The 26,879-nt window shown below is 40.9% G+C and overlaps 1 protein-coding gene across 3 annotated transcripts in view; it reads right to left on the bottom strand.

Annotated features, from left to right (window-relative positions):
* dlc1 (DLC1 Rho GTPase activating protein) overlaps window positions 1-26,879 on the bottom strand; it is a 93,899-nt gene that overhangs the window by 62,575 nt on the left and 4,445 nt on the right. Inside the window, exons 1-4 of one of the 3 annotated variants that reach the window (XM_086295717.1) lie at window positions 22,263-22,408; window positions 19,116-21,033; window positions 14,741-14,875; window positions 14,492-14,623 (exon numbers count right to left, since the gene is read on the bottom strand). In XM_086295717.1, coding sequence (XP_086151843.1) covers window positions 14,492-14,623; window positions 14,741-14,875; window positions 19,116-20,969 — 2,121 coding nt within the window. In that variant the 5' untranslated portion in view covers window positions 20,970-21,033; window positions 22,263-22,408. Of the gene's footprint in view, window positions 1-14,491; window positions 14,624-14,740; window positions 14,876-19,115; window positions 21,034-21,964; window positions 22,409-26,879 lie in introns of those variants that run through there. The other 2 variants (XM_086295716.1, XM_086295718.1) reach the window with 2 other exon arrangements.

Here is a 26,879-nt window from a genome sequence, read left to right as displayed (position 1 = left end):
GATTTCACTCATGAATTGAGCAAGTTTTAGTAGCAAAGTCAGTTGTTTTACTTCCTAGCAAGGTAGAACTATTCATGCATCACAAGAAATACAGCACAATGATGCTTTTTTGCACGTAAAAGATCTCCAGCGTGATCATGGAAAGAGCCTAGTCAGAGCTCTGCGTATGGCTTATTTATCGAGTTAGAAATACACAATAGTGGCTGTACAGTTTTAAATCTTTACTGTTTTACTACTGCATATGTTCACGACTGCCATCATGTCTTGTTAAGTCAGTGTTGGTGGGGCTGCTCTAACTATTCGAGTTGGAAATTTGATTTGAGGGGGTGTTCCAGTTGGAAATTCTGACTAGGAATTTTGAAATTGAGCTGGAATGCACTACAATGCAATACGATGCCTCTATCATCATTTATCACATGTAATTTTTGGATGACGAGATACCGCAATAAGCTTACAGAGAACCGGCGTTACGCTAGTAACCAAATAATTTCCACTGTTTCCTGAAATTTGATGTCAACACTAAACTTTACAAATCTGATTAATACAAACTCCCGGCCTTGTAAATGTTTCTTTTTTTCTCTGTTAGTATGAGCACAATATATTTTGCCATAAAGGGAGCATTACTTTGATTATTAATCACTTTTAATTTCATTGGCATCAGGCTGCAGTACGGTCACATTCAAGAAAGAAACATGACTAATCATTACAGAGCAAAAAATATGGCTACAGGCGATTTGCTCCTCCAGTCTCAGAGGCAGCCCCTGTATTTTATGACTGAATAACCACAGGTATGACACGGTCTGGCGAGTATGAACACAATGGCTGCTCTTATGCACGAGTTTGTTTTTGCTAACGTGTTTGCTGATTCACGCTGGATAAATGAATTATCTTGGTCCTAAATCCAGTTTTTAGAATCCAACGAGTGAATTATCTGCTCACACATAGTTTAAACTAAAATCCACACAAAATCGTAACTAGATTTTTATCTGGCGATGCATTTGTTTATGGTTGTTGAGTATGCATGTGTACGTGTTTATGTCTGCACATGTGTAACATATCATATGTGTGCTGAAACAGCAGTAAATCATTTGTCGGTCACTTTCAGACGTAACACGGGTGAAGTTTCCTCTGTGGACAAACAGCTTCACAATTTATTGCTAATTAACAGCCTAAAAAAGACACCAGGGAGAAGCTGAAGGCTCCTGTCATTAAATTATCCGGAACAAACAGAACATCAGCAGTGAGGTGATGCCAGACATACATTTATACTCAGTGCTGTTTCAGCTGTTGCACACGGGTAATATTAGCTCTGCTTTTTCAGCCACAATGTTTTGTTACAGGAAAACATTATGAATGGTATGAGACTCAGCTAAGATAACACAAGCCACCTGCCCCATTTTTGCCTTTTCATCAGCTGGATATAGGTTAGAAACAGTATTTATTATTCTTGTTTCGCCACAATATACAATTTTATTTGAAATACTACCAAAATGCCAAAATATATCCTCAAACAGCGTTTTATATTTAAACAGCACCACATTAACTCAGATTTTGTACATGTACAAGACATGTTATTCCTTTATATTGTAGCAAAAAGGTTCTTTTTAAAAAAAATCTGAATGGCTAATGTTTTGTATTTTCATCTACAACTCTGAAGGATGGAAATATGGGAGGTCTGTGTGGCTTCTCTGTTTAGGTCTAACAAGACATTTCAGTTCACCAGTGCACCCATCTTATTGTGTAAACACGACACCTTTCAGTGACCCATGAGATCACTTACACACAGTGTAAACCTCAGCTTTCACATACTGTTGCGTTTCACTTTATGATAGCAATTACAGATAATGAATACATTTAGAAATATGTTCATATATTTATGAGAACAAGAATGTTAACGAATACACGTAAGTACCAGTGATTTCACTGCACCACACTCACATATTTTCTTAATGCTTTTCTGTTCTCCCCCACTCTGCATGCCACAGTGCAGGTTCTCCCAGTGTGGGGTCGCCCAGGCCGTGTCAAGTGTCCACTGGGGAGCTGCAGGCTGCACAGCACACAGGCATCAGCTGCCTCATTTACTGCCACTAATTTACTGGAAGTGGTTGGTGTTGGGGCACAAGGGGTACGGTATGCGTCTGCCTCACATGAGTATGTAGTGGCCTGCAAGCATGCGTGCCTGCATGATTACACACTGTAGGGTTGTTAATTAGGGTCATTACTCTAAGCAGCAGGCCGGTGAAATTGTTTTTGTCTTGGTTTGGGTTTTTTTCTCCAACAAATCACTTTTAGTGAATACATTTCAAAAATCCAGGTATGAAACTTTTTTTGTATTTATGTATGTATTTACTTTACTAAACATTTTGGATATTTTGATTGGAATAGTATGGAGAACTTTGACACTTAATATTACTGCCTTACTCTAAAAGCTGTTCAGTTATTCTAATGTTTGTTAAGTGCTCCTGGCAAGCAGGAATCAGGTATATATTTTTAAAATATTTATCTAACTATTTGTAGTATATGTCCCCAGAACAGATGCTTGTGACACCCTTTGATATCAAAATTCTGGAAACATGATGAAAACACAACAGAATTTGTTCTTGTAGTAGGAGGAAGCAATAGTGGAGTTCACTGGGAACAGGAGAACTGAGTAAAAAACTCCAAAGATTAAACAAATATAGCATGAGAGCAGAGAAAGATGCAGTGGACACTTTTCATTGCTTTTAACACTTGTTTTCACCTCAGCTTTTTGTAATGTTAGAACTTCACCCTTCACTCTTTCTTCCTGTCCTTTGTGCTGGTGTAACAAGTGAAGTTCCCCAGTGTGGAGTTGTTGGTCAGTCATTTCTGCAACTGACTGACCAACAACAGCACAAGCAAGCATGGCCCAAGGCCGGTTGTAGCACTTACTTTGTACACTCTCTCCATCTGACAACAGAGCTTTGCGAGCTGGAGCAGAGTTACATGCATGTTACCTCTGCTGGACCATCCTTGTATAATGGAAATATGGGAGGTCCTATTCACCAGGGGTCGCTACAACGGATGAATCCCGCAGGTTTGATTTGGCAGATTTTTAACACCAGACGCCATTCCCGAGGCGACCCTCTCTCACTTGAAACAGGGCACTGCACAGCTACAAGCATTTTACCTCATGTCATACTTTGCATGGTTGTGTGTGTGACAAATAAAATTTGAATTTGAACATTCACATGTTATATGAATATGTTAATTACAAACCTTCAATGTAAATAAGTGTTAAATAAATGGTCTGCTACAACAATGCTGGTGATAAAAAATTACTTTTTAATACAGGAGTTTACGTTAAAGTACATGGGTTTGGTGCTGTTACCAACTACTACATTTCTGGTATTGTGACATCAGCCCTGCTTCTGACATTCATCTGGTTTGGGACGTCGGTCCGTACTTGCCCAGATTTTCTGGTAATGAGAGGGGATTACAAAACCACTCTTAACCCTCCTGGAATGCTCGCAGACTCATTGGAGCGTTCTCAATAATATATAGCTTGTCTGATATTTAAGAGTTAGAATTTAGATGATAACAACTGCAGTTACACTGGGACATCCACAACAGCCAATGTGAGAAAATGTACAACTAGACAAGTGAATGGGAAGAGGTATGAAAGGTAAGATGCTAAGGACATACGAACGAACAACCAGTAATAGGTGTGTTAATCAGCATCAGACACCAACCTGTCAACCTATTTTCAAGGAAAAAAAATGGCTAGATGAGTCAAATAATGTGTTACTTGTGTAACAGACTGACCACTTGAGAAAAATGAATGCTATCTTTAAAGAGGCTTTGAAGCATGGCCGATGCTTCCTCACAGATGGTCTGCTGCCTGCTGAAGAGACGTTCAAAGCCTGGGTTCAGTAACTGAAAGGTTAATTTATCTTGTACTATGGAAACATGACAGCTTATAGACAAATAAGTAAAGACTTTCAATACTCAGTCCTAGTAACAAATATTATTTTGTCTCTTAGTAATGGCCCCTCATTGTGTGTGGCATGCCTTTCTGTGTGAGTGAGGTAGTCAGAGTTGTTAAGCAAGCCACTGGCATGTGGCTCTTGCACAACAAACCCAAGCAGTCCACCAGGCCTGTTCCAACCCCACCGCCAACCTCTCATCCCCACCCCCCTCCAGCACTGCAGCTGCAGTGTGTGTATGAGTGTGTGTGTGTGTTTGTGTGGATGTGCGAGTGTGTGTGACCACCCATGGTTTGTGCTGGCCAAGGATTAGGGGGCTCAGGCAAACCCAAACTTTTTTCTCAGCCACTTAACGCGAATGGCTAAATCGGTGCAGATGGCTTATGCCCAGGTAAGCTTGAGTCTCCAGCACTAGATGCTTAAGGTGTGTGTCTGACAGAGGAAAGAGAAATGCATCTGACTGTGTGTGCGTGCTTTCCTAGGAACATTGGAGATGTTATCTGGAACTCACTGTATTTTGACTGGCATTCATGTGCTCTTTTTGCCCTGCATTTACAAAGGAATTTATTCAGAGCCCAAGACTCCATGTGTGCAGGGAAACGTGGGAAACAATTTCATTTAACCTTCTCCTTTCCAGAAAAGCCCCCCTCCCACACACACAGTTATCCACCCCACACATTTTCTCCTTTCTCCCCTGCATCCCCTTCCCTCATTTTAATAGTCTCCATATGTCACACTTAGAATGTGTCAACAGGAAGTGATGCGATGACTTGGTTTAATGATCCACTGGAACATTTCTTGTAGAAAAAGTATAGTAGCGTCCAGATGTTGGATTTAACAGTGACCTCGCAAAACGAGGTGATGCTTGAAAATGTCTCTGTGACGTTTACTGTGATCTTTTAATGCAGTAAAAAGCTCAAGTAAAACCTACAGCACGAATGGGTGCACTTTCAGTCTTTAGCTGTGTGACGAGGTTAATGATTTCACCGTACAACCTGTGCACTTACTCACATTCACACACATGCACGAGACTGCCAGCTGAGACTTTGTTCCCTCGCCCAACCTTGAGTCATGAGTTATGTTCTGTACGTGCTGATGTCCACTGAAAGGGAGTAAGAGAGGGTGAGATGTGCACAAACGCAGACAGCCCCATACATCTGACTCTGTTTACACACGTAAGCCAAAGCAACGGACTTCTGGTTTCAGGCGCTGTTGTGGAAGGGTTTAGTGGTGGAGCGTAAACTGTGAACTGTTCAGTGGCCCTTGGATTCCATCACCAGACAAGACAATAACTCTTCACTTGTCCGACCAGGACCGTTTTTCTCCCAAAAGGAAAATGTTGTATTTTTCTCTCTTTGAATAATGCCATTGCTTTACCTCATATGAGTAAAGCATTAAGGAAACCACTTTATGCATCTTAAGGGACAATAATCCTTTTCATGCTTGTTGTATGACCAAGCCTAATGAGAGCAGCAGAACCAGAGCAAGCAGGTGCCAAAAAGAATCTGAGCTGAAAATGTGCAAAGTGAGAAATATGATTTTAAAAGTTTTAATTTTTACGAATAAAGAAACCGATAAGGTGCTATGAAAGCAGGCAGTCTAATGTATATGTTTTGACAAGTAGAACAAATAACCACACCTTAGGCATATGTTTGAACATGCAGAGCATATACTGATGCAGCTCTTTTCCCTCCATTTTTTGGTTCTTTCAAAACAGAATGGTTGGCACCAGATCGAGGCATACGCACAATCATATCTAAAACTAATTAATCACTCTGTAAGCCTAGTTATTGCTTTTTGGATTGTACTCTAAAGTAGCTCCACAAAGGGCAATGTGAAAAAAGTGGGATAAAAAGTTCGGAAACCACTGATTAAGCCACACAAACTAGTTTTATAATTTTAGTTTTACATCTCTACAGTGTCACTACGCTCATTAAGGCACTAAATGTGTCACCTGCTTCTTCTCACCAGGTCACATTTGTGGGTTATGGACCAGAGTTAATAGAGATAAGCTAAGATCCCAACTGCAACAACAATGCTGCCCACAGGATTAGGTGCTGACATTTTTAAGGACAAAGCTGAGAGTAGGTTAACAAGGGGGATTAGAATATCCTCTGCACAAGATTATGGTGGCCCTGTGCTGTGGCAAAAACAGCTACTCGATCGCGGGGGTCACGGTTTTGTAACATCTACTTTAGGTTTAACCATTCGCTTTTCAGGGCACTACATCCAGTCAAAGAAGGTCACTCAAGTCTCTTCTCTTGCATGACCTAACTGTAAACCCCTCACCTGTACAACTTCAAATGCCACAAGCACATCTAGCTATAAACACAAAACACCAGTGGGCTGCATTCCTTCCTTAAGATATTAAGGAAAGCTGAAGAATTGAGCAAGAGGTTCAAGTATCTCTTGACTGAGGTAATCTAACTTCAAGGCAAATACGGATGGAAAACAAAAAAATGCAAACACACGCTTGACTTAAACGTCCCAATTAAAACCTCAAACCGCACGCCTCAGTGAGTGTATCTTGAATTGCACCTGGTTTTACAGTGGGTTCATGTGTGCGTCTGTGTTCCTGAGACGCTGTTTATTTGTTCTGTGATTTACTGCACTTCATTATCTGTGTATCTGTAGGGGTATTTCCAGATGCCTGCATTTTACAGTCATCCTCATGATTTAGTGTCAACAAGTACCATCATCTTGCAAATATTTGCTACACGTTCTGCAGTGTCCTCTATGAAATCGATTCACGCTTCAATTCACTGACTCAGTGCGTTCCACGATACCAATAGTGAAGCGATTTTTTAAATGTAATTATGGATGAAAAAGTATGATTCATTTAAGTAAAAAAAAAAAAAAAAGCAGCGATATCCATATGGAGGCAGTAAATCGCATTGATGATTGGGCTGGTGTGATTTGGGGGCGGTGCCACGACATGTTATTATAAAAACAGAGAGTTGCCGTTGAGCTGAGTGTGTAAACACTAAGAATCATGTGATATTTGACATTCATGACACTGCTGAAACAGAGCACTCCTTCTGTTAAAGAGTTAAACACATCAAATGCGTCAGGCTCATGTATGTGGACAATACCAATATCTCTAAAATACACCATGTGTTGTGCTTTCTATTAGAGTTTCACTTGTGATTATATTAATATGATATTATGGGGTGGCTGCAGCTCAGGAGATAGAGCAGGTCATCTACTAATCGTAAGGTTGGTGGTTTGATGCCTGGCTACTCCAGTCTGCAAAATGTCCTTGGGTAAGATCCTAACCCCAAGTTGATTTGTGATGGATAGTGAACATTGGATAGAAAGCACTTACGTTTCTGTAAGAATTAATCCTTTAGTTTGTATAATATCTTTAATCAAAATTATATTTTTAATGCTAAAATATCAATCATTGCTGTTGAATTGGGGGGCGGGGCTGGACCAGCTACCATAGGGCAAGAGGCAGGGTCCACCCTGGACAGGAGGCCAGTCTCTTTCAGGACTAACACATAGAGACAGACAACCATTCACACTCACATTCACACCTATGGATAATTTAGAATTACCAACTAACCTAACCCCCGTAATTCCATGTCTTTGGACTGTAGGAGGAAGCCAGAGTGTTTACCCAGAGAGAACCCACGCAAACACGGGGAGAACATGCAGACTCCTCACTGAAAGGCATCTTGCCAGGACCTTCTTGCTGTGAGGCAACAGTGCTAATCGCCGTGCCACCATGCTGCCCCGTTTTACAAAAGAGCAGAAAAAAATAGTTACACACAGTTAATATATTTTGATTACAATGCCAAATTACAGTTGTTTACTTAAAAATAGAATTTTAGTGGTTGAATGTTATGCACAATTCATTTCTTACTGAGTCCAAGGTGCTGGCTCAAATTTGGATATAAACGAGTTCAGATTGATAAATGATAAATAATGATACATTTTTATGAGTTTTAAATATGTTTTCGACAGTTGCTTTCTTGTTTTTGTGACAGGTAGTCTAATACATTTATTGGGCACTGAATCAATTCCCTTGGAGTACTTTATGCACTGCCTTTAGCCTTGATTCAACAGGAATTTCCTTATGGGGCATGAGGAGAAATTCATTTTCCACATCCTGTTCCAAACATAAGCCTTTTCTTTTTTCTTACCCTCTTTTTGGAAACCACAGCAGGTCCCTGTTTGTCTCCTTGTTACAGCTGTGCTCAGCAGAGAAGTGACCTTGAGGACAATGACACTACACAAAGCTGCTAGCATGGCCATGGCCAGAGCCACTGCTGGCAGCCCTTGACAGACTGAATGGTGACTGGTTTCATAGCTCCCTGACTCATTATGGCCTACTACAGCCTTTAAGCCAATACGTGGGTGGAATGTAGGCAAACATAATTACGCCTGTTGCCCATTGTGTCGACTATTGACCACAGACAGGAGTGGGAGAGAGTGGGAGTAAATGTAAAGATAAATAAAAGGCAGTGAAAGTAGCAAAATACTCAGACTTTTATCTGCCTGGGACGCGGAGAAGGTGTGGTCTGGATGTAGGATGTTTGGGGACTGCGAGGCTGCCAAACCGGAACATGGAGGAAGGACAGAGCAGAGATCTGCCAGTGACCTTAGCACGCAAACCACAGCACTTCTATTGTCCACCAGACAGATAAAGAGCCATGTTCATACATAACCTACTGACAGGGAGTAGAGTCTTTCCGTCATTCTGAAATAGAAATATCTCTCAATCAATCATCCCTCCCAGAAAAAAACAAAACAATCCCATGAACCCAGATATGGAAACTTTTACTTTCTAAATTCACTGGCAGTGAAACCAGAGGTAAAATTGAATACTGTTGCTATGGAGATAGAATACAGATCCAAACATACGGTCAAAGGTCACCGCTCCATGGAATGTTCACCGAAGACGGATGAGAGGTGGTGCCCGCCAGCACCTTCCCTGTCATCGTGTGCATGACATGGGAAACACCCCTGTGCTAAATTTAATGGGCAGTTATGCGATTTGTTCAGCAGCTTCTGTGTTACATGCCTTACTCATGGGAACTGTCGCTGCCCAAGGTGACTGATATGTTGTTTCCGACTAAAAAATTAAAAGGCAGGTGGATAAGGGTCAGCAGGCTCCGCCTGCCTCTGTGACTTGGCACATCCTTTGCAGCGGCAGAGCCCTAAAAATAGTCTCATAACAAATACTTCTTGCACTGCGGATGGTGCAGTAATGTCACTACAGAGTGCTTATCTACTCTAATTTTGGACAAATAAATACTCATTTTTATACTAGGATTGTATTAGTTGAAAATTATTACACCTGTTTACTGGTTTAAGATGGTCAAGCATGAATAATTTTATACTTTTTACTGTTCTAGTCCTTTATAATGTAAAATGAATGCTCTTGTGACTTTTAGAAAACAGTTGATGAAACCAACTTGTAATGTAATCAGTGCATAATCATCAAACCAAAAAACAAAAATAATCATTATTTACAGCCATGAATACAATATACATTTGAATCAGTGTACCCACTAGTCTATAAACCAAATAAAACCCACCTGTTGCAACACAATAATGCAAGCTAACCAACAGTTCAAGACACCTGCCACACTAAGCAAGTAATATAAACCTGCCAACAAAAACACTCAGAGTAAAGAATAGCAGTTCCAGCATAAGAACAAACACCTGCTGCAGCACAACATCCGCTAAGTGTTCGGCTCACATTCTATGCAAGAATAACAGCCACCTGCTGGAGGCTAACAATACCCACCGTCTAAACTTGCAAGGAGCCAAGAATGCATTCGCATGAACCCAATACCTTATCCACAGCAGCAAAGGAATGATACTGCGCATGCCAAGTGAATGTCCACTCATCACAAACAGATACAACCCCATATCACCTTTAGCGTGGTTACGTAAAGGTCGGGACAGCATGAGACAGTGCTTCAGTAGATGCGGTGTGTTTACACCCGAGTGTTGCACTGTGTTTATGGAGGTGTCATGGGGATAGTGTCAGCACAAACACCAGACACATCTTGCATAATCCAGCTGAAGAAATGGAAGGAATGTTAATGCAAAAATGATAAACACTTTACTTTTAGCACATCCTGCACAAACATACACACGCAGAAACGCATGCATGTCAGCGATGAGAGTGTCACTCTTTTTCACCACAGCTTTCCTGATGCTTTGATGTACATGTGGGAATCACAGAGAATTCAGAAAGAATTAGAACTGCAGTTAGACAGTTATTTCAAATCATACTATGCCCATATTTTACTTTCTCAGATGGTCCAGACTGTGCTCTAATTGCTTCAGCTTGGCTCCTCTCTCTCGTAAATTACAAAAGCGTGCATGGTAGCGTTTTACCTTCAGTCAGGCTGCGCTCACCCCCCGGTTTGCTAAAGAGATATGTTGTTTGCTCTGTCCTGTGTAAACTTGCAAATACCTTCCTGACTGATGTCAAGAGATGCTCACGGCAACATGTACAAATGTTGGTGAAAAAGCGATGCAGAAAAGGGCGAGAGATTTCCTAATAGGGTTATTTTTTTCCCTTTTAATTTTACAGCAGGCCTATCTGAGATTTTGGTTGTTTCAACATTTTTGTAGTGAGACAATACAAGGCTTGTTTTATGGGTATGACCTGATTGTTTGGATATGTCAATTTACTGTGTATGGGGCAACTAAAGTACAGGTACCTCCTAACTGTATATAATTCAGAGGCTTTTCAATAAATCCTATTATTCTATTGTAATGCTTAAATATTGGCGACAGTGTGTCAGAGGGGTGGTAATTAAACCTGATTACGATTTAGATGCCTTTTGTGATGATGCATTTGTACTTCTGGCAATTCAGTCAACACATGTACAATCTATAAAAGCTGTCATTAGTACAGAATAAAAGTTAATACTAGGAATTAGGATTAAGCTATTTCCTATTATAACCTGAGATTACACCCACACAAAAGAAAAATAAATCTTAGACAGTTGCCTCGTACTGCCTTTCCTGTAATCTCTATTTAGAGTTGCATGTGTGTTCATGTCTACAGGTAAGTGACAAGACTGTTGATAGTAGAAGGTTGTTTTGCAGTCTGAATTTATATTAGAGCAAACACTGGTTGCATGTCCTGGTAAGGAGTGGAAAAGTAACATCTCAAGTGCAATCTCAAAACTACCAGTTAACCAAAGTTATTATACGTAACTAAAGATAAAATAACAATTAAAACTATCCATCCATCCATCCATCCATCCATCCATCCATTCATTCTCTTCCACTTATCCTTATTAGGGGCATCGAGAGGCTGGAGCACTATGCTAGCTACAATGGGCCTACCCTGGACGGGTCGCCAGAATATTGCAAGTCTAACACAGAGAGACAGGCAACCATTCACATCTATGGGCAATTTAGAATCATAAATTTACCTACTCATATTAACTTCATGTCTTTGGACTGTGGGAGGAAGCCAAAGTACTCAGAGAGAACCCACGAAAACATGAGGAGAACATGCAAACTCCACACAGAGAGGCCCTGGCCAGGTGGTGGATTCAAACTTGCAGTGAGGTGACATTGCTAACTACCGTGCCTCCATGCTGCCCCACAGTTAAAACCAGTTTTTACTAAATAAAATAAAAATAAAATGTTAGCCAAAGTTGTTAGCCAAAGAGTAAGCACTTATAATCCTTCGTTTTAAAAAATATCGTAACCAAGATTTACAAAACAGGCTTTATTTTTTATCTACTATGACTCAAAATGTGTCTAAGGCCAGAAACCCAACAGGAAAGTGTTCCCAAAGGTCAAATCAGAAATCTGTTTATCTATACACTTCTTTAATACTTGAAGTCTTTTTGCAGCCACAGCCATCACCATCTGGTGGCCCTGAGATAGAATGCAGGTTTAACCCTTCTTCACTGGCTTCATTTTTCCACCCAGAAGCTTTGTTCATCTTTGATAAAGTCTACAGACCTGACAAATACCAACAACCTGTCAGTGTTAAAAAAATGAGTCTAAGCTGAACTGAAGCATTTAAAATAAATAAAAATAATCAAACAGTCTTGGCACAGATATCTGCTGGCTATATCAGAACCCCTGTCCTCTCCAGAGGCTGAACCCACCAGAAATAGCCAATAGGTTGCCAGATTGCCTTTCCTGTTTTCTTTTAGGAAAGGCCAGTGGATTTGTATTGTGTAGGTAAAAAGATTAAGTGGGTGTCACAACATTTTATGTCTGAAAGGACCCCTGCAACTATGAACTACTGAGATCCCCTTCACCAAGTCTTCATCTCTTTGGCCTCAATCAATCACTCCACAGGGCCACCACTGTAAAAGGCCTTCTATTAGGCACAGTGAAAGCTGTGTTTACCCAAGCCTAGTGAGTTACCTTGGGTTACTGTAGGAATGGAGGTTGTGGAAACTGCTGGCTACAGACATAATAAATCACACATCACTGAGGATGTTGATATGTACCCTTTAAATGAACCAAGAACTGTTCTTATGTTTTTTGACGGCAGGGAAGATAAACAGCACACAGCAATGTCAACTGTGGCATTGCAACAGATAAATCGTGAAATTAATATATATATATATTTTAAAGTAACTCAGACACTTCTGTAAGGTTACAAAGTTATACTCTATGTCATTTTAACCAGTTTTGACATAGAAAGGCTTGCTTGAATGTAGGCAATGGCTATGCAAGGCTGACAAAATCATTAAGTGAGCATGCAAGGGTTTTAGACACACGTCTCACTCGAAGCGTGTCCCCCACTGCTCCCTCTTGCCCTGGCTTTTCACCTCCCAGACCCCCCCTTCTGACCCTTTTGATGGGGTGAAGGGATCTAGATCTTTGGAACCAGCCAATTAGAGAGTTTTAACGTCTGCTTTGCTAAGCCCTGAGAGCTGAGGGACATTCCTACAATTGGAAGATTGAGTATGTGTGTCTGTGTGGTCCAGATATTACTAGTGTTGTGGGGACCTAAATCTGTTTACTCAGTAAGATTATGGACCAATTTGGAGTGGAGGTCATAGTTACATCATTCTGGTGGCAGTAAAGTAAAGGAAAACCAGTGAAAGCCCCAGAATAGGAAAACATGTCTCTTTTTTTGCTGCTGTTCATCAAAAAATATTGAATGTATTTTTCTAGTATGATATGATAGAAGTGGACCTCTGAATGGAGACAGATTGTGACACAGGTCTAGTTTCTGTGCAAGTCTTACCCAGACTAATGCAAACTAAGGTTTTGTTGCACGGCCTATAAATATTAAATGGCATGTATAGAGTAAGAGGAAAAAGTTGTACACTTGGTGTGCGTGTGTGAACTGGGAGCCTAACTGAGTGTCCAACTCAGTGATTCTCAAAGATCAGGTTGCAACACTGTTATGTGTGTGAATGTGTGTGTGAATGGGTGGATGACTGGTTGTGTAAAGCGCTTTGGGGTCCTTAGGGACTAGTAAAGCACTATACAAATACAGGCCATTTACCATGTTTTATCTATAGAGTTGCAACCAATCTCCAGCCACTTGATTGGAAAGACAGTAAGTGCACTCAGTTTGGCAACCTTTACTTTTTTTTTGCTAAATGTTAAAACCTAGAGCCTTCACGGGTGTTCACCGGATGAAGCAGGTGACCAATATACTGTTAGGCTATTCCAGAGGTCCAGGTTCAAATATGCCCGGGGACATTTACTGTGTGTCCTCCCCTCCTCTCTTTCCAAAGCTTCCTGCCCACTATCAGACCATTATCTCATCATACATCTCAGTGGAAGCAAAAAAAAAGTCTTCACACCCAAGCAAAAAGATAACCCAAGACCCTTCCTCTTTGCCAAATACTTGCATTGGGTATTTCTCCACCATGCCATTCTGTTTCACACCTGCAGAGGATGTTAACTGCATCAGGTCTTTATGTCTTGAATTACATGCCTGAGATTGGGATTCTTAGTAGCTGTCTCATCTATTCTAGCACCACTGAGTAACTTAACCACTATACCACTTTAGTCATATGATAGGCATATTTGTGTCCTTGACATTTTACAATGAAACACCCGTGTCAGCTCATGTCTTGCGAAATAGGCCTCAGGACTAAAATCTGGCATCAGGGGCCCAGTTTAGCCAGTGTTTCGGAAGTTAAGAGTAGTGCCTGATTTGTAGTGTGCTGTTGTGGCTATAGAGGCACAAGCAGGTTATCGACTTATTGCCCAAGTATCATCGAGCAGATCACCAGACTGTAAGCTGATCGAGATCAGGCGGGCGCCTTCTGTGGCAGCTCCATTACAACTGGCATGTGAACGGGTGACTCACATTGTAAAGTGATTAGTTCGAACACTTAAGCTAAACGCGAAGACTATTTCCTGTTACAGTTTTTTTTTTTGGGCATACTGTGAAAGAAAAAAACTATTTTATGTTAGAAATGTACCTTTTTATATGCAGGATATTCTTTATATTTCATTAACATTTATTTGATCTTTCACCTTGAAAAATTAGGTGTTTTATTGTCACTGCTTTTTAAGTTGATCAGTCAGTTGGAATCTGGAACATTGTTTTGATTTCTATATACATTCGGGTGCTGACTTACCCCACTCTTAGGCTTTGCTCCAAGGGCTTGTGGAGATCCTGAAGACAAAGCAGCAGCAGCAGCAGCAACAACAGCAGCATGTGGATGCGTGGGTGGTTGTGACGTTGCTGAAGAGGATCCTAAATCAAACTCCTGCACAAGTAAAAAAACAAACAATATAGTTCACTGAGAACGCCGAACTGCTGCACAGTTTCAAATATAGAAAAAACTGCTGTCACATCCAGCTAGATAACTCAGTTGTGCGGGTACCGGGTGATGCCGTCGATGGAAGGTGGCTGTGCTGTCCATGGAGGAAGTAGCACTGAGGGCATTCTCAATTTCCTGATCTAGCTGGTCCAACTTCATCAGCAGCAGCACCATCGAGTCCAAGCGAGCATGCCCACGCTGAGACAGATCAGTGGAGAACAGTCAAACTCACAAAACTATTAAGACCAGCATTAAATGTGCCGAAATCAATTTGTTCCACTTCTCTAAGGAAACTTTTTTCTCCAGTGTCATCTGTGATCTCTGACCAGATGATCAGGACGAGAACAGAAACATGAAATATATATGTGAAACGTAATTAGAAATGTGACCGGAAAAGCAAAAAGTCAGTACTATACAGTAAGATCAGAACTATTCACAGAGTCGGTGACTTATAACTTTTAAGCATGATTTAAAGTACAAAATATATCTAATTGTTCCTTTGTTCTTTGTCCCTCTATGTTCCCCAGCAACCTTCCACTTCAGCCAATTAAAATAGCTGATTTACACATTGTGGCCATTTAATGGCTATCTCTTTTGTTTCGCCTCTGTCATTACTTTAACACTCCACTTATTTGCCCTTTAATATGCTGTGCTAATTTATCCATCTTAGGGCTGTGATAACAAGTCTCATACTGACCTCAGGTGGTTTGACTTGTGCAAGACAAGCAGACCGACATGCTACAATCCAGCATTGCATCACACTCCACCTACCACTCTGTCCTCTGCTAACCTTAAGCTCTATGTTGTTTTCATGCAATTTGAGCAGGAGTAAAACGTGTAATATCCTTTTCTTCACTGCTTAAAGCAGTATGTTTTCATTTCCCTCTGCCTGTCTTATCTTGGCACCGGGTGTGGCTCCCTGCCTGAGCTTTACCCTTGAGAAGAACCCGAGGAAATTTCATGGCTGGCCCATTACCCGCAAACAAACCTTGTTACAATCCCCGCTAACAGATGCTGTTAAACTCTTAATGAGAGTGAGCTCATGGCACACACACAGCCACTGTGACTGTATGCTTACGCAAAGCTACAAAAACTAGTGGATGTGAGGCTGGCTTTCATGCCTGGTTTGTCTCTACATGCAGTACCTTGAAGAGGAATCTTTGGGTTATGCACTTTTTACAGATCATAAATGTGTCTGCTGAAATGGTCAGCATGGTTTAATCATAAATGTGCTAATAGAGTCAGGATACTAAAGGTAGCCTCATCCCTGCGTCTGGCTTCCAGCTCCAACCCTAATAATGTCTTATGACTGCTTCTACATTTATTTTCCAGTTAGTGCCCAATTTGGCTGTCAAAGTCAGATCCTATCGGTTTGCTGAGAGCGCAAATAGACATGCCGTGTGTGTCGGGGAAATGCGCTTCACACTGATGCATTCACTGACATTTCTAGCTCGTGGCAGCGCGCAGCTCGTGGCAGCGCGCAGCTCGTGGCAGAGCGCAGCGCTACGGTCCCATCTTCTTGGCAAAGTATCACAATGAAACATTGTACCGTTGTAAAACAATGACATCTTTACGAGGCCTCGCTGAATGAACAAAAGCATCTGGCTCGGGATGGCAAAAACAACCACAAAACGGCAGAGTGAAAAACAAGTGCAAGCGTAAACTTCAGTTGCCTCGGAGGCAACGTTTTTAGGGGCATTCTGGTGGTTTGGGTGTTCTCAGAAGGTTTCTTTGCTGTCTTTCCCATGTTTGAGGTTTCTGTCACATTCCACTTAACTTCCTGTTTTTTTGAGATGGGAGATGTTTCCCACACTGTTTGAACTCTTAGATCCCTCCTTCCCCTTAACTTGTTCTTTTTTCAAGACCCCTCAGTCGCCTGTCTTACAGCCAGTCTGCATCCCATTTCTCAGACCTCTGCATTGAGTGGGCTCTCTTAATTAATACAGACAAAGAGGCCAAAAAGGAAAAGAGAGAGCACTGAGGGTGATGCTGCCAAGTTGTCTGCTGACTGTTGAGCCAGTTTGGCCTTGGGGTCAGGATAAGGCCTTGTTGCTAAAACAAATAAACACAGAAACAAAGCCCAATATCAGCTTAATCTCAAGCTGTTATGCAAACCAGATGGGTTTGTTTTACAAGCTGAATCTGTAACAAAAACTTGGTCTACTGGGGGATGCAATCATTAGTCAGTACAATATCTTGTCAGAGATCATTCCAGGCTGCTTCTGTCATTATCCACTAAAGAAACTAACATAAGCTCAGTAATTCTCTTCGTGATATTGAAAACACTCTTCTCCATTTTTTATGTCCCGTGGGATAAAGCTTTACATTTTTAATTTATATTTTATCAGCATGGTCTTCTATACGGCACAATTCCTGCGCTAAACTGGACACACAAATCACGTTGCTGTCAAAGATGAGGCAAGCCATCACCATATGGTAGATGAATTGTTGGCTTCTTCCACTGGCTTAACTGCTCTTTTCAAGTTCCAAAATCCTGCTTTTTTGGTGGGGTATTTAAAGTCATCATTTCTAAGTTTGAAATTAGAGCCAGGGGAAAATGTGGCACTGGTTTTCCATGTCTCCCTGTTGGAGTATGACCTATTGTTTTTGGCAGTTGGTGGACTGACTTCAACATTAGTCATGGCTAAAAGTGGCTCCAAAGTTTCTAAAAAATTTATGTGGAAATAATGCTATGATAATCTTTAGGATTACACAACCCATAGGCTTTTCAGGAACACAGCTATAACCAGAGTGTCAATATATGACACATAAACCACTCAGCACCAGCTGATTTTATGGTTTCTATTCTAGACTACAAGCCAAATATTTTTTTTATTGTATGCCTGCATTTTATTCTACTATTAGGAAGGGGTTGTGGTATATTATTAGGGTCATGGCAGCACACATCAATAGATTTATATACAAAACAACTGAATATGACCAAACAATAGCACAATAATCAGCACTATTTTCACATTATGTAAACTATAGCCAACAAGCTATAGTTAACCACACACTACACAGTTGCGCATGGACTCCTTTTGTTTCAACAAATAATGAATGAGTTGTAATAACATAACTTATGTCATCACATGAGAAATTATAATTGCTAACAATACGGTATATTCAAAAATAGAACCCAACCGATATATCAGCCATGCCAATACCAGCTGATATTGGCTATTTGCCGATACATTCATTTCAACATTTATAACAGGCGATACATGTAAAAAGTAAAGAAGATTCAGGAGAAATACTCTTCAACCATGTTATGGGTAATAATGCAGCAAACTTTGCCCACCACTCTTAACTTCACTTATGGCAGCATGTATCTGGGGACATCACAAACACAAGAGCCAGTGGATTCGAGCAGAGTCAAGAGTGAACGAATAATCCACAACTTGTGACGGAAAAAATGTCATATTATCTTAGTAGGGACCCATCAATAACTACACACAACAGGTGTTAGGGAAATCTATTTATGCTTTGTATCTCTCAACGAATAAATATCAATTGGCATATCAGATATTTAAATCACCAAACACTGGTATGAGCCTTAAAAATCCTATATCAGTGAGTCTCTATCAGGAAATATCTGTGTGGCTCTTTGCAGTTACCTTGGCATTCTTATAAATGGTGTTACTATAAATATCTATACTTCTGATTAATGCAAAATAGGTGAATTAATATGAATATGAAACGTTCCATGAGTTTTTATAATAAAACAAACTCAGATGTGTCACTGTTTACAAGAGTGTGATCAATTTGATCTTGAATGTCACACAAGAATTTAACTTCTCACAATACGTTTCTTGTCCAAACAACATGCCTTCTTAATGGGCCCTGAGTTGAAATTAATGGGCTTCTTACTGTTATTTTAAAAGGACTGAAACTACAGCAACTTATTAGCGAATACAGTTTCAATTGTCTGATTGTTGCTTTGCTTCACTGATCCCAAATCCACGAACTGCTTCTAAGATTTTTGGTATATTTTTGCACCACATAAGCATGCTGCTAACAGTGTGAAAACAGCACAAGATACAGTATTTGCTAGAGAAAACAGTTTAAGCATTTCACCCTAGAGATTACTTTGAGCTTCCAACCCCTCTGCGTTCATGGTCTCCATGCCCTTATAGGACCTTGTTTTGCAATGAGCGGTTGAGAAAAAGTACAACATTTCACAGACCCCCCCCCCCCCCCCCTCCACACAGCCCCCTCACAGATCTGTAAGCATGTGAGAGTGAAGTCAGTGTTTTCCGAGACACTTGCCAGAGTGTGGGACCAAAATTATGTGTGCCCAGTAAGTGTCTGTTCATTAGAAGCATTCAGGTCGCAGAATTACAAAGACAGAACTTGCAAAACTGATCTAAACTAGTATACATGTAGTACATGTAGTAATTGTACATCCATTACACTTCTGTATCATATTTATTCTTACCTTTCTCAGCCGCACTTTGAACACGTTGTCTTCCTTCTGATCTGCATGCTCATATGTTCCATCTAAAGCCGAACTGCCGTCTTGTGTATCGTTGTATATAACTGAACGTATGTCTTCCCTTGACGCCTCCATTGTGGCTCCTGGCTGGTGGTGTTCTCTGTGACCATCTGCCACCTCAGAGGCAGGTGACTCACTGAAGTGAGGACCTGAGGCTCGGTTACCATGGAGTCCCTCGTTGACCTCTGTAGAGCATGGTGGCAGGTTTTGCGTGTGTTGTTCAACAACCTCGTGTTTATCATCCAAACAGCAGCGCTCAGCAGCTGGATTTGGGGTACTGTTAACATCATTATTCTTTTGAGCATGAAGTAGAGAGCTGTCTTTTGCCTCCACAGGGCTGATCTCTGGTATAGTGTCCAGTTTTGAACAACTATATTCTGTCTGATGAGGAATGGCGAGATCCTCACTAACAGGCACTAAACTTTGGTCAGTATTTCCCAGTGACTGACTTACAGAACCTTTCACATCCTTATCTGCACACTGTGTCGTGTTTGTCCCAATGGCATCTCCTGCATGTCCAGAATTCATTTGTTTAGATGACACGTTGCTGTCTGCCATTAAAGAGCAGCACTGATTTATGACACTAACATCAGATGATTCAATAGGTCTGACGTGTCCTTTTTTCTCGCTGCTTTCTGCTTGTGCACTTTTCACTCTCTGGGGCCTGCTCTCCGCTAACATTTCAACATTGTGCTGCTCCAACAATGTCTGGTTGGATATTTCCCAACCATGATCCTTATCCAACGGTCCAGCACAGTCTTCATGGTCCCGCTCTTCTCCTATAGTGACTCTTGAGAGACAGCTCAGTCCTGTATTTTCATTTAGAGTTCCTAGGTCACTCAATCCATCTTGCTTGTCAGCAGAACATGCACTCCGGCTCTCAGATATTCCTTTGTCACATTCTCCATCTGCTACTAATGATTCCACAGTTTTGTTGATTAGCGCCAGTGCTTCACCACCCTCCATATTTGCTGAGCTTAGCAGAGCATTCCTACCAGGCTGGTCAGAGATGACAGTCTTGCTTTCCTCAACATCTGGGAGATCGGTTTGAGGTTCCTGTTCGCCAGCAGAGCAACAGTTTACTGTGGCCCCAGTGATTTCAGGAGGTCTGCTGTAACCCTCTCTATGGCTCCCCTTTGTATCCTGATGGTTTGGAACTTTGCCAGGTTGCTCACCAGCACATTCAGACAATGGAGGCACATTGTTGGAAGAGATAGAGACGTATTGTTGGTGAGAGATATGTGTACTTTTAAAGACCCTGTCATCGCACATGCTGTGATTCTGGCAACTTTCTGTGCCCAAATCACTTTTATTATCGATAGTTTTATCACTGCTATCAGTTGCACAAGAAATATTTGCACTAGACATACCACTGTTTGAATTACAAAACTCTCCAAAATTCCCAGGGCTTGCGGTTTGGAGATCCTCTGAGTCAGAGTCAGTCTTTGGGAGTATGCCAGCACCCACCAACTCATAAGACCGATCCACTGACTCCTGTAAATCCTTTCCATTGTTTTCCATTAGTTTTAAGTGTTCCGGTTCAGTATCATCATTCATCACAGAAGCTCCCCCTTCACAAGTCTGAGCAGGGTCATCTATAGGCAGCTGGTGGCATCCCTCTGGCATAGAGGAACACCTTGCCCGTCTACCTTGTTTCGAACCCGCAGAAGCCATCCATAGCCCATCGCCTTCGACCCCATGACAGCAGACGAGATCCAGATCATCATAGCTGTACTGTAATCCTGACGGGTGAGTCACATGCTCCTCCCAGCTTCTTTTACGTATGGCAACTGGCATGATGGGCAGCCAATGCTATCCCATAAAGCTGCTTTTGATGCCAGGTTAAATAGAAGGGCCAGATCTGGTGCAACAAGAGGAGAAAAGGAGATAAGAAATAGCCAGTGTTGCAAAGTTTTCACTTTGCAGGAGCTGAACGTACAAATAATGCTTCAACTTTCAAGTAAGCAATCCAAGTGTATTAATTTAACCCAGGAAACCGATTTCTTTTGAAGTTTTTCCATATTTCAGCTTGGCAACTACAAGTAAACTACTCTGATCTCTAACAATTGTTTAATTTTTTAAGACGGAGAAAGTTTAAATCGTTGAGATTAATGTAGACATCCCTCCGATTGTTTATCTTATCACAAACAGGAAACTGTAAACAAAGCAGTTTGTCAGATTTGCACCATTTTAACAGTGAAAAAAAAAAAGAGTCTGAAAAAGTGCTGGGTGTTAGTTAACAGTCTTTCTGCACCCATTCACCTACAAAAATAAGAGACTGAAGTAGATTGAAGTAAAACTGGAACAGAATCCAACACTATCACAGAACCAAATGCAAGTCTTATCACAGAATTCAAAGTAAGATATACTGCATTACACTGCTCTGTGTTTTTTCTTCCTTTTGTGGTTGATTTCAATTTATAGATGTGAAGAAACATAGTGTAAATCATGGAAGATTTACACTACTCCGTAAATCTGCTATGTGTCGAGACAGACAAATAAAATATTTTGATTAAAGAGAACCATTCTGTACTATGTAAATAACACAATTCAAAACAACATAGCATAGCCACCTTAAGTAGTCTGTGACAAAGAATCTGATTTTTTTTAAGTGTATTGAAAGTATTTTAAAAATGGAAGACCTGCTTGAAGAGTTTCTTTTCCCAAATATTCATTTTAAGTCATAAGGATGGTGGTTCTAACTGCCATTTGCACCCTTTGGCACAAACATGTACCAGATTTGGTTATATGTAAAATAAGGGAAAGATCCAAAAAGCAGTCGCTCCTCTTACTTGCACTCCAACGAACAGCTGACAGCCGAACTCCACATTCTACAGTGGAGGAACACTGATGTTTACTTCTCATAAATACTCCAGTGATGACACATTGTTTAGCAACATAATCTGAAAGCTTTTGTGGAAATCCAGAAGTGGAATATATAATCCAAACCAAAGATTGCAGATCAATTAGTTCCTGAAATGCAGTTTGCCAAGAGATGTTACTCAAGCTGACTTTTCATTCATCCATCAAAAGAAATCTGTCCACGTTTGGGAAATTTTACTTCACTCTTTCCAAGCAAGAAGTCCTTACTTTAAGCTATACGAGCCTTTTTCTAGACTCGAGTCAGTATCTTCGCAGTAAAACTGTTGGACAGGCACTGAAGCCCCCAGAGGAAGGCAGAAAGCCGGGAAGCAGTGAAAAGTCCATGGACAACTTCCATCTTGATCACATTATGGTTTTTGCTGACGCTGAACGCTCAAGAGTCGGGGTGGTGTAAGAGGGGCTGGGTTTTCTTTTCTCCCGGCCCTCCCTTCTCTCCTCCGCTCTATCCTTTTTTCTCATCAGGTCCCCTCCCCGCTGGTTTTGACAGTGAGTCTGAGTCACATCTCAGGAGCCCCATCCCCCGTCTCACAGCTCTCGAAGCACACCATACACTCCACCCTCCTCTACTGTACACTCACTACTCGCTATTTCAGAAATATTGCTTCTCTTTTCAGGAGACATTTTCTTCATTCTTCTTTAGCTCCCTATTTCACCGAGCTGGGAAGGAGGAGTTGGCTTTGATTAGTAACAGACAGGCTGCTTCGTAAGACTTCGGGCTGCGAGCCAACTGAGATTGCTCTAATGTTTTGGCAGTCATATCTGCAGCAAATTTGTCATCTTGTAACTACAAGTATTCTTAGATAAAAATACTGGCACTCGTGAAAAAAATACAAGGCAAGATATCTTTATAGTTAATCTGGTTGGGGAGAGGTATTTAAAAATACACTAAAATGGTAAATCATATTTCAGCATTAAAACATACTTTATAATAATGGAGACGGCTTTAAAAGTGCTACGAACCTGACAATTTTCTTTTCAAGGAGATTAAGTGGGAAGAAAAAAAAATATTTAGGACCAAAATACCAGCAATTCATTTCCTAATATAGTAATTTCTCTGTGAAGCACTTTGCAGAAAGAAAGGGCAAAGCTGGCAATGACTGCTCTTCATATCACAAAGACCAACTGACATAATTTGTTTTTAAACCCATAGTGAAATTAGGATCATAGCACAAGCTGAATATTTCATTTGGAAAGCCCGGACCAGTTGAAAACCTCAAAACGTAAGTAATCTCCTAATTTCACTAAAAGTTCAGCTATGATCAGATTTATAATGAGTGTTTTTTGTGTTGGGTTTTTTTTTTTTTGTTTCAGTTGGATCAGCTGCATACCAACAGGGACAGTCCAAGCACAAGAGAAAACTGGAATGAAGCCCCCTCCAACTATCTCTCTAACCCCAGCCTCTAACCTCTGGGTCATCCAGATGTGAGTTGAAGCTTTGGATGAGTCTTTTCTTAGGGGCTGCACTGGGAAACTGTGCACTACCATAAATGTTGCCTCTCCGGGGACACAGATGGTCGAACTCAAGGGCAAGCCATCCAAGTACAACAAGACTCTGCTGTTGCATGTCACATGATGCACTCTGCACTCTTACACCAAGTGCCATGTAATGAAATGCAGATTTTTTTTCGGTTACAGAAGCTTCCATGTGGATACAGTTGGTGTTTGAAGTGCGGAGCCCGACACAGAGCATGACTCAGGCTATCCACTCATTATCTCCTGCGGACGTCCAATGCTGCTCTATAATTTAAAAGGCTATGCCTTCCCCTGCCAATCACACCATCTTGCTTGTCCTCAGGGCAACTGGTGTACGTCACAATCTGATACACCAGTGATACTGTGAAAACACATATTTAGGCAACAACATGTGCAAGAGAAGATGCCCATCAGCAATGTTTCTGTGTGTGCAGTTGTGTGTGAACTGGAAGAGCAGCGAAGCACTAAATGTGGGAGGTTAAAGCAAAATGTAGCTTTGATGTGAGTACAGATCTACAACTACTGTGGAAGTTCAGGGAGGGACTAAATACAAGAATGTGAACATACCAACCATGACGTAACAATATGTATGCTGACCTTCAGCTAGGAAACTGTTAGGAATGTTCTCCATTCATGAAGACAAAGCTTGCCAGCATGCCACCAATTAATATTTAACACTGAACACAAAATACAAGTAGGCAGATTTAAATGATGTACTTTGCAAAACATACATGAAAATACAGTATATAAAAACATTTCTACATTTCTAACACGCTTGAAAGCCAATATTTGGTATGACGACCTTTATTCTTCAACACAGTTGTTTTAGGCAGGCTTTCTTCTAATTTCTTTGAGAAGTCTTCAGGAGTAATTCTACAGGCTTCTGTGAAAGACCTTCAAAGCTCTTCTTTGGCTTTTGGCTGCTGTTTGTTCTCTTCCCTATCAAGATGATCCCGTACTTCTTCAATAAATTCTGGGCTCTAGTCAGGCCTGATAATGTCCTTCTATCCAGATATGCTTTTACTGCATTGGCAGTGTGTTTGGGATCATTATTGTGCTGAACAAATGAAGCCATTGCCAATCAGAAGCTTTCTAGATAATATTGCAGGTGGATCAAAATCTGACAATGCTTTACTGTATTCACAATTCCATCAAGAACTGTAGCTTCATTTGCTGAAATACAGCCCCAGTACATGACAGAGCCTCCACTGTTTTACACCCAGGCACCCACAGCTGACAGTCTCTCCTGACAGTCTCCCCTGACCAGCTACATATATATTGACGAGAATTTGAAAAAACAAAAATTGATTAATCACTCGATAAGACCCACTGATTTTCAATCCAGTTCTTATGTGATTTAGAATACCCCAGTCTTTTCTCCCTGTTTGTCTTCCTTAAGAATGGCTTCCTGACATCCAACCTTCCACTGAGACCATTTCTGATGAAGTTTTGGCAAACAGTAGATGAATCAGCTGAAGGGCCAGATGTATCTCTCATGTCCCATGTCTGGTCTTTGCTGGAGTTTTTCCAGTGACTTTTAGATGCTGTTCATCTGCTGCAGACATTTTTGTTTCTTTTTAGGTCTCCCTCTCCCTCCAAGCACTCTGAAATTGGATGATTCTTTTTTGTATCATTGTGTAGATATTTGGTCATAAATCACAAAGCCAGTTTAGCATTCAACTACATAAATAGAGACAATATTATGACACAAATCTATGACAATACCAGGACAGATCATTTGTTTTTAACTGATCTTTAGCAGGAAGCACAAAAAGGATATGAGATATTTCAGGGTTTTTTAATTGGACTTTCTTCATTTATATGGGCACAGCGGATTTATCCAAAGGATTCTGCAATATTTCAGTCTGGCTTTACCAACAGATCTGCCATCCATTAAGTCATGCCATAAGTCGTGTTTTTTATGGGAACATGTATTTGCCTTAGGAGTCACTGTTGCAAGTCAAACTCAAAGTCCCACACAAGAAAGGATGAGCATGACCATTTTTATAGGCATGCAATAGTGCGGGTCACAAGTCTGGATCAGTCACATACATGGATAAGAAAGGACCATTCATGATTCACCCTATAATCCCCCACTGTTCAACCCGTCAGATTCTTAAGTGGAGCAACGAGGGCCCAGAGGAAACAACCCCACATTCCTCACTGATATAGTTTATTATTGGAAAAATAAGTCAGTCTAAATCATGTGCATTGAAGAACAGTGTTTGCCCATGTAGGAAAATCTAGGTGACGTTTGCAGAGAAGAAAAATACTGTCCCGCCCATAACTGAGTCATTTTCAGTGCTTTCATATACAAAGACGGCTTTGAGTAGATCTTGTTGCTCTTTTTTAGGGTTTCTTTAAATAACTTTAAAAAAAAAAAAACACTGTACTTGCCTGGTAGTTATGAGAAGTTGTGAAAATTGATCTTAGGTTTATTAACACTAAAAATACAACAAAACAAAGTTTCTCATCAGATGATCTAAATATAACATCTGCAAACCACACCGAGCTCTTTGCAAATCTTTCCTGTCACTTGCTATGCCCTGTGGTTAACAACTCTTTTTGTCTACAGTCATGCTAGTCTAAATAACCGTGTTTGAGGGCTGGGTGGGAACTTGAGCAGTCACAGTATTCTTGAATGAAATATCTCAATGAATATGATGCAACTTAAGAGGTTTGCCTTGATGTTTTGATTTTAAAAACTGCTTTTGTTCATTTGTTGATTTTGACTTGCTTTGTTTATGTGGGTCTAACCTCAAAGACAATGTTGTGGGAGAAACCCAGAGGCCCACTGATCACAGGTCATAGTGTGACTCCAACCGTGGGAACAGGAAGTACAAGTTATTAAGAATACAGACCATAATAGGCTAAAATAATCTAATCTTCCTAGGGAAGGGGCTCTGTGTCTGTGTGTGTAAATGATGCAACTGAAGGACATTATAACTGTGCATGATGGCAGTTATATACGGTGTGGATGTATGCAACTGTAATAGACTACATTTGTTTTTCAAATCAAATGATGGGCTTTACATTTGTATGACAACAGTGGAAACAAAATCCTCACACACTCATAAAAGTCCCACCAGTGTTCACAGTGGACCATCCGGCCTTTCTTTTTTTGGTCTCTTGCATGGTTAAAGAGCTTGGACAGCCAGCATTGTATTGCCATTTCAGAAGTCTCATTAAGAAGGCACCCCCCCACCTTAAAGAGGTCCCAGCAGATGGCTGCCCCTTCCTGAATCTGGTCTTCCTGGATGTTTCTTCCTGTTAAAAGGGAGTTTTTCCCTTCCCACTGTCACCAAGTGCTTGCTCATAGGAGGTCTGATTATTGAAGTGTTCTCTGTATTG

Source organism: Aulonocara sp. 'chitande type north' Nkhata Bay, linkage group LG6, assembly GCF_057382095.1.
Source record: "Aulonocara sp. 'chitande type north' Nkhata Bay isolate Kocher_YH1m ecotype deep benthic linkage group LG6, A_spYH_male_GT1.1, whole genome shotgun sequence".
NCBI classification, from domain to species: Eukaryota; Metazoa; Chordata; class Actinopteri; order Cichliformes; family Cichlidae; genus Aulonocara; species Aulonocara sp. 'chitande type north' Nkhata Bay.
The sequence above is the reverse complement of the archived record's forward strand: the minus strand, read 5'-3'. Positions and strand labels throughout refer to the sequence as shown.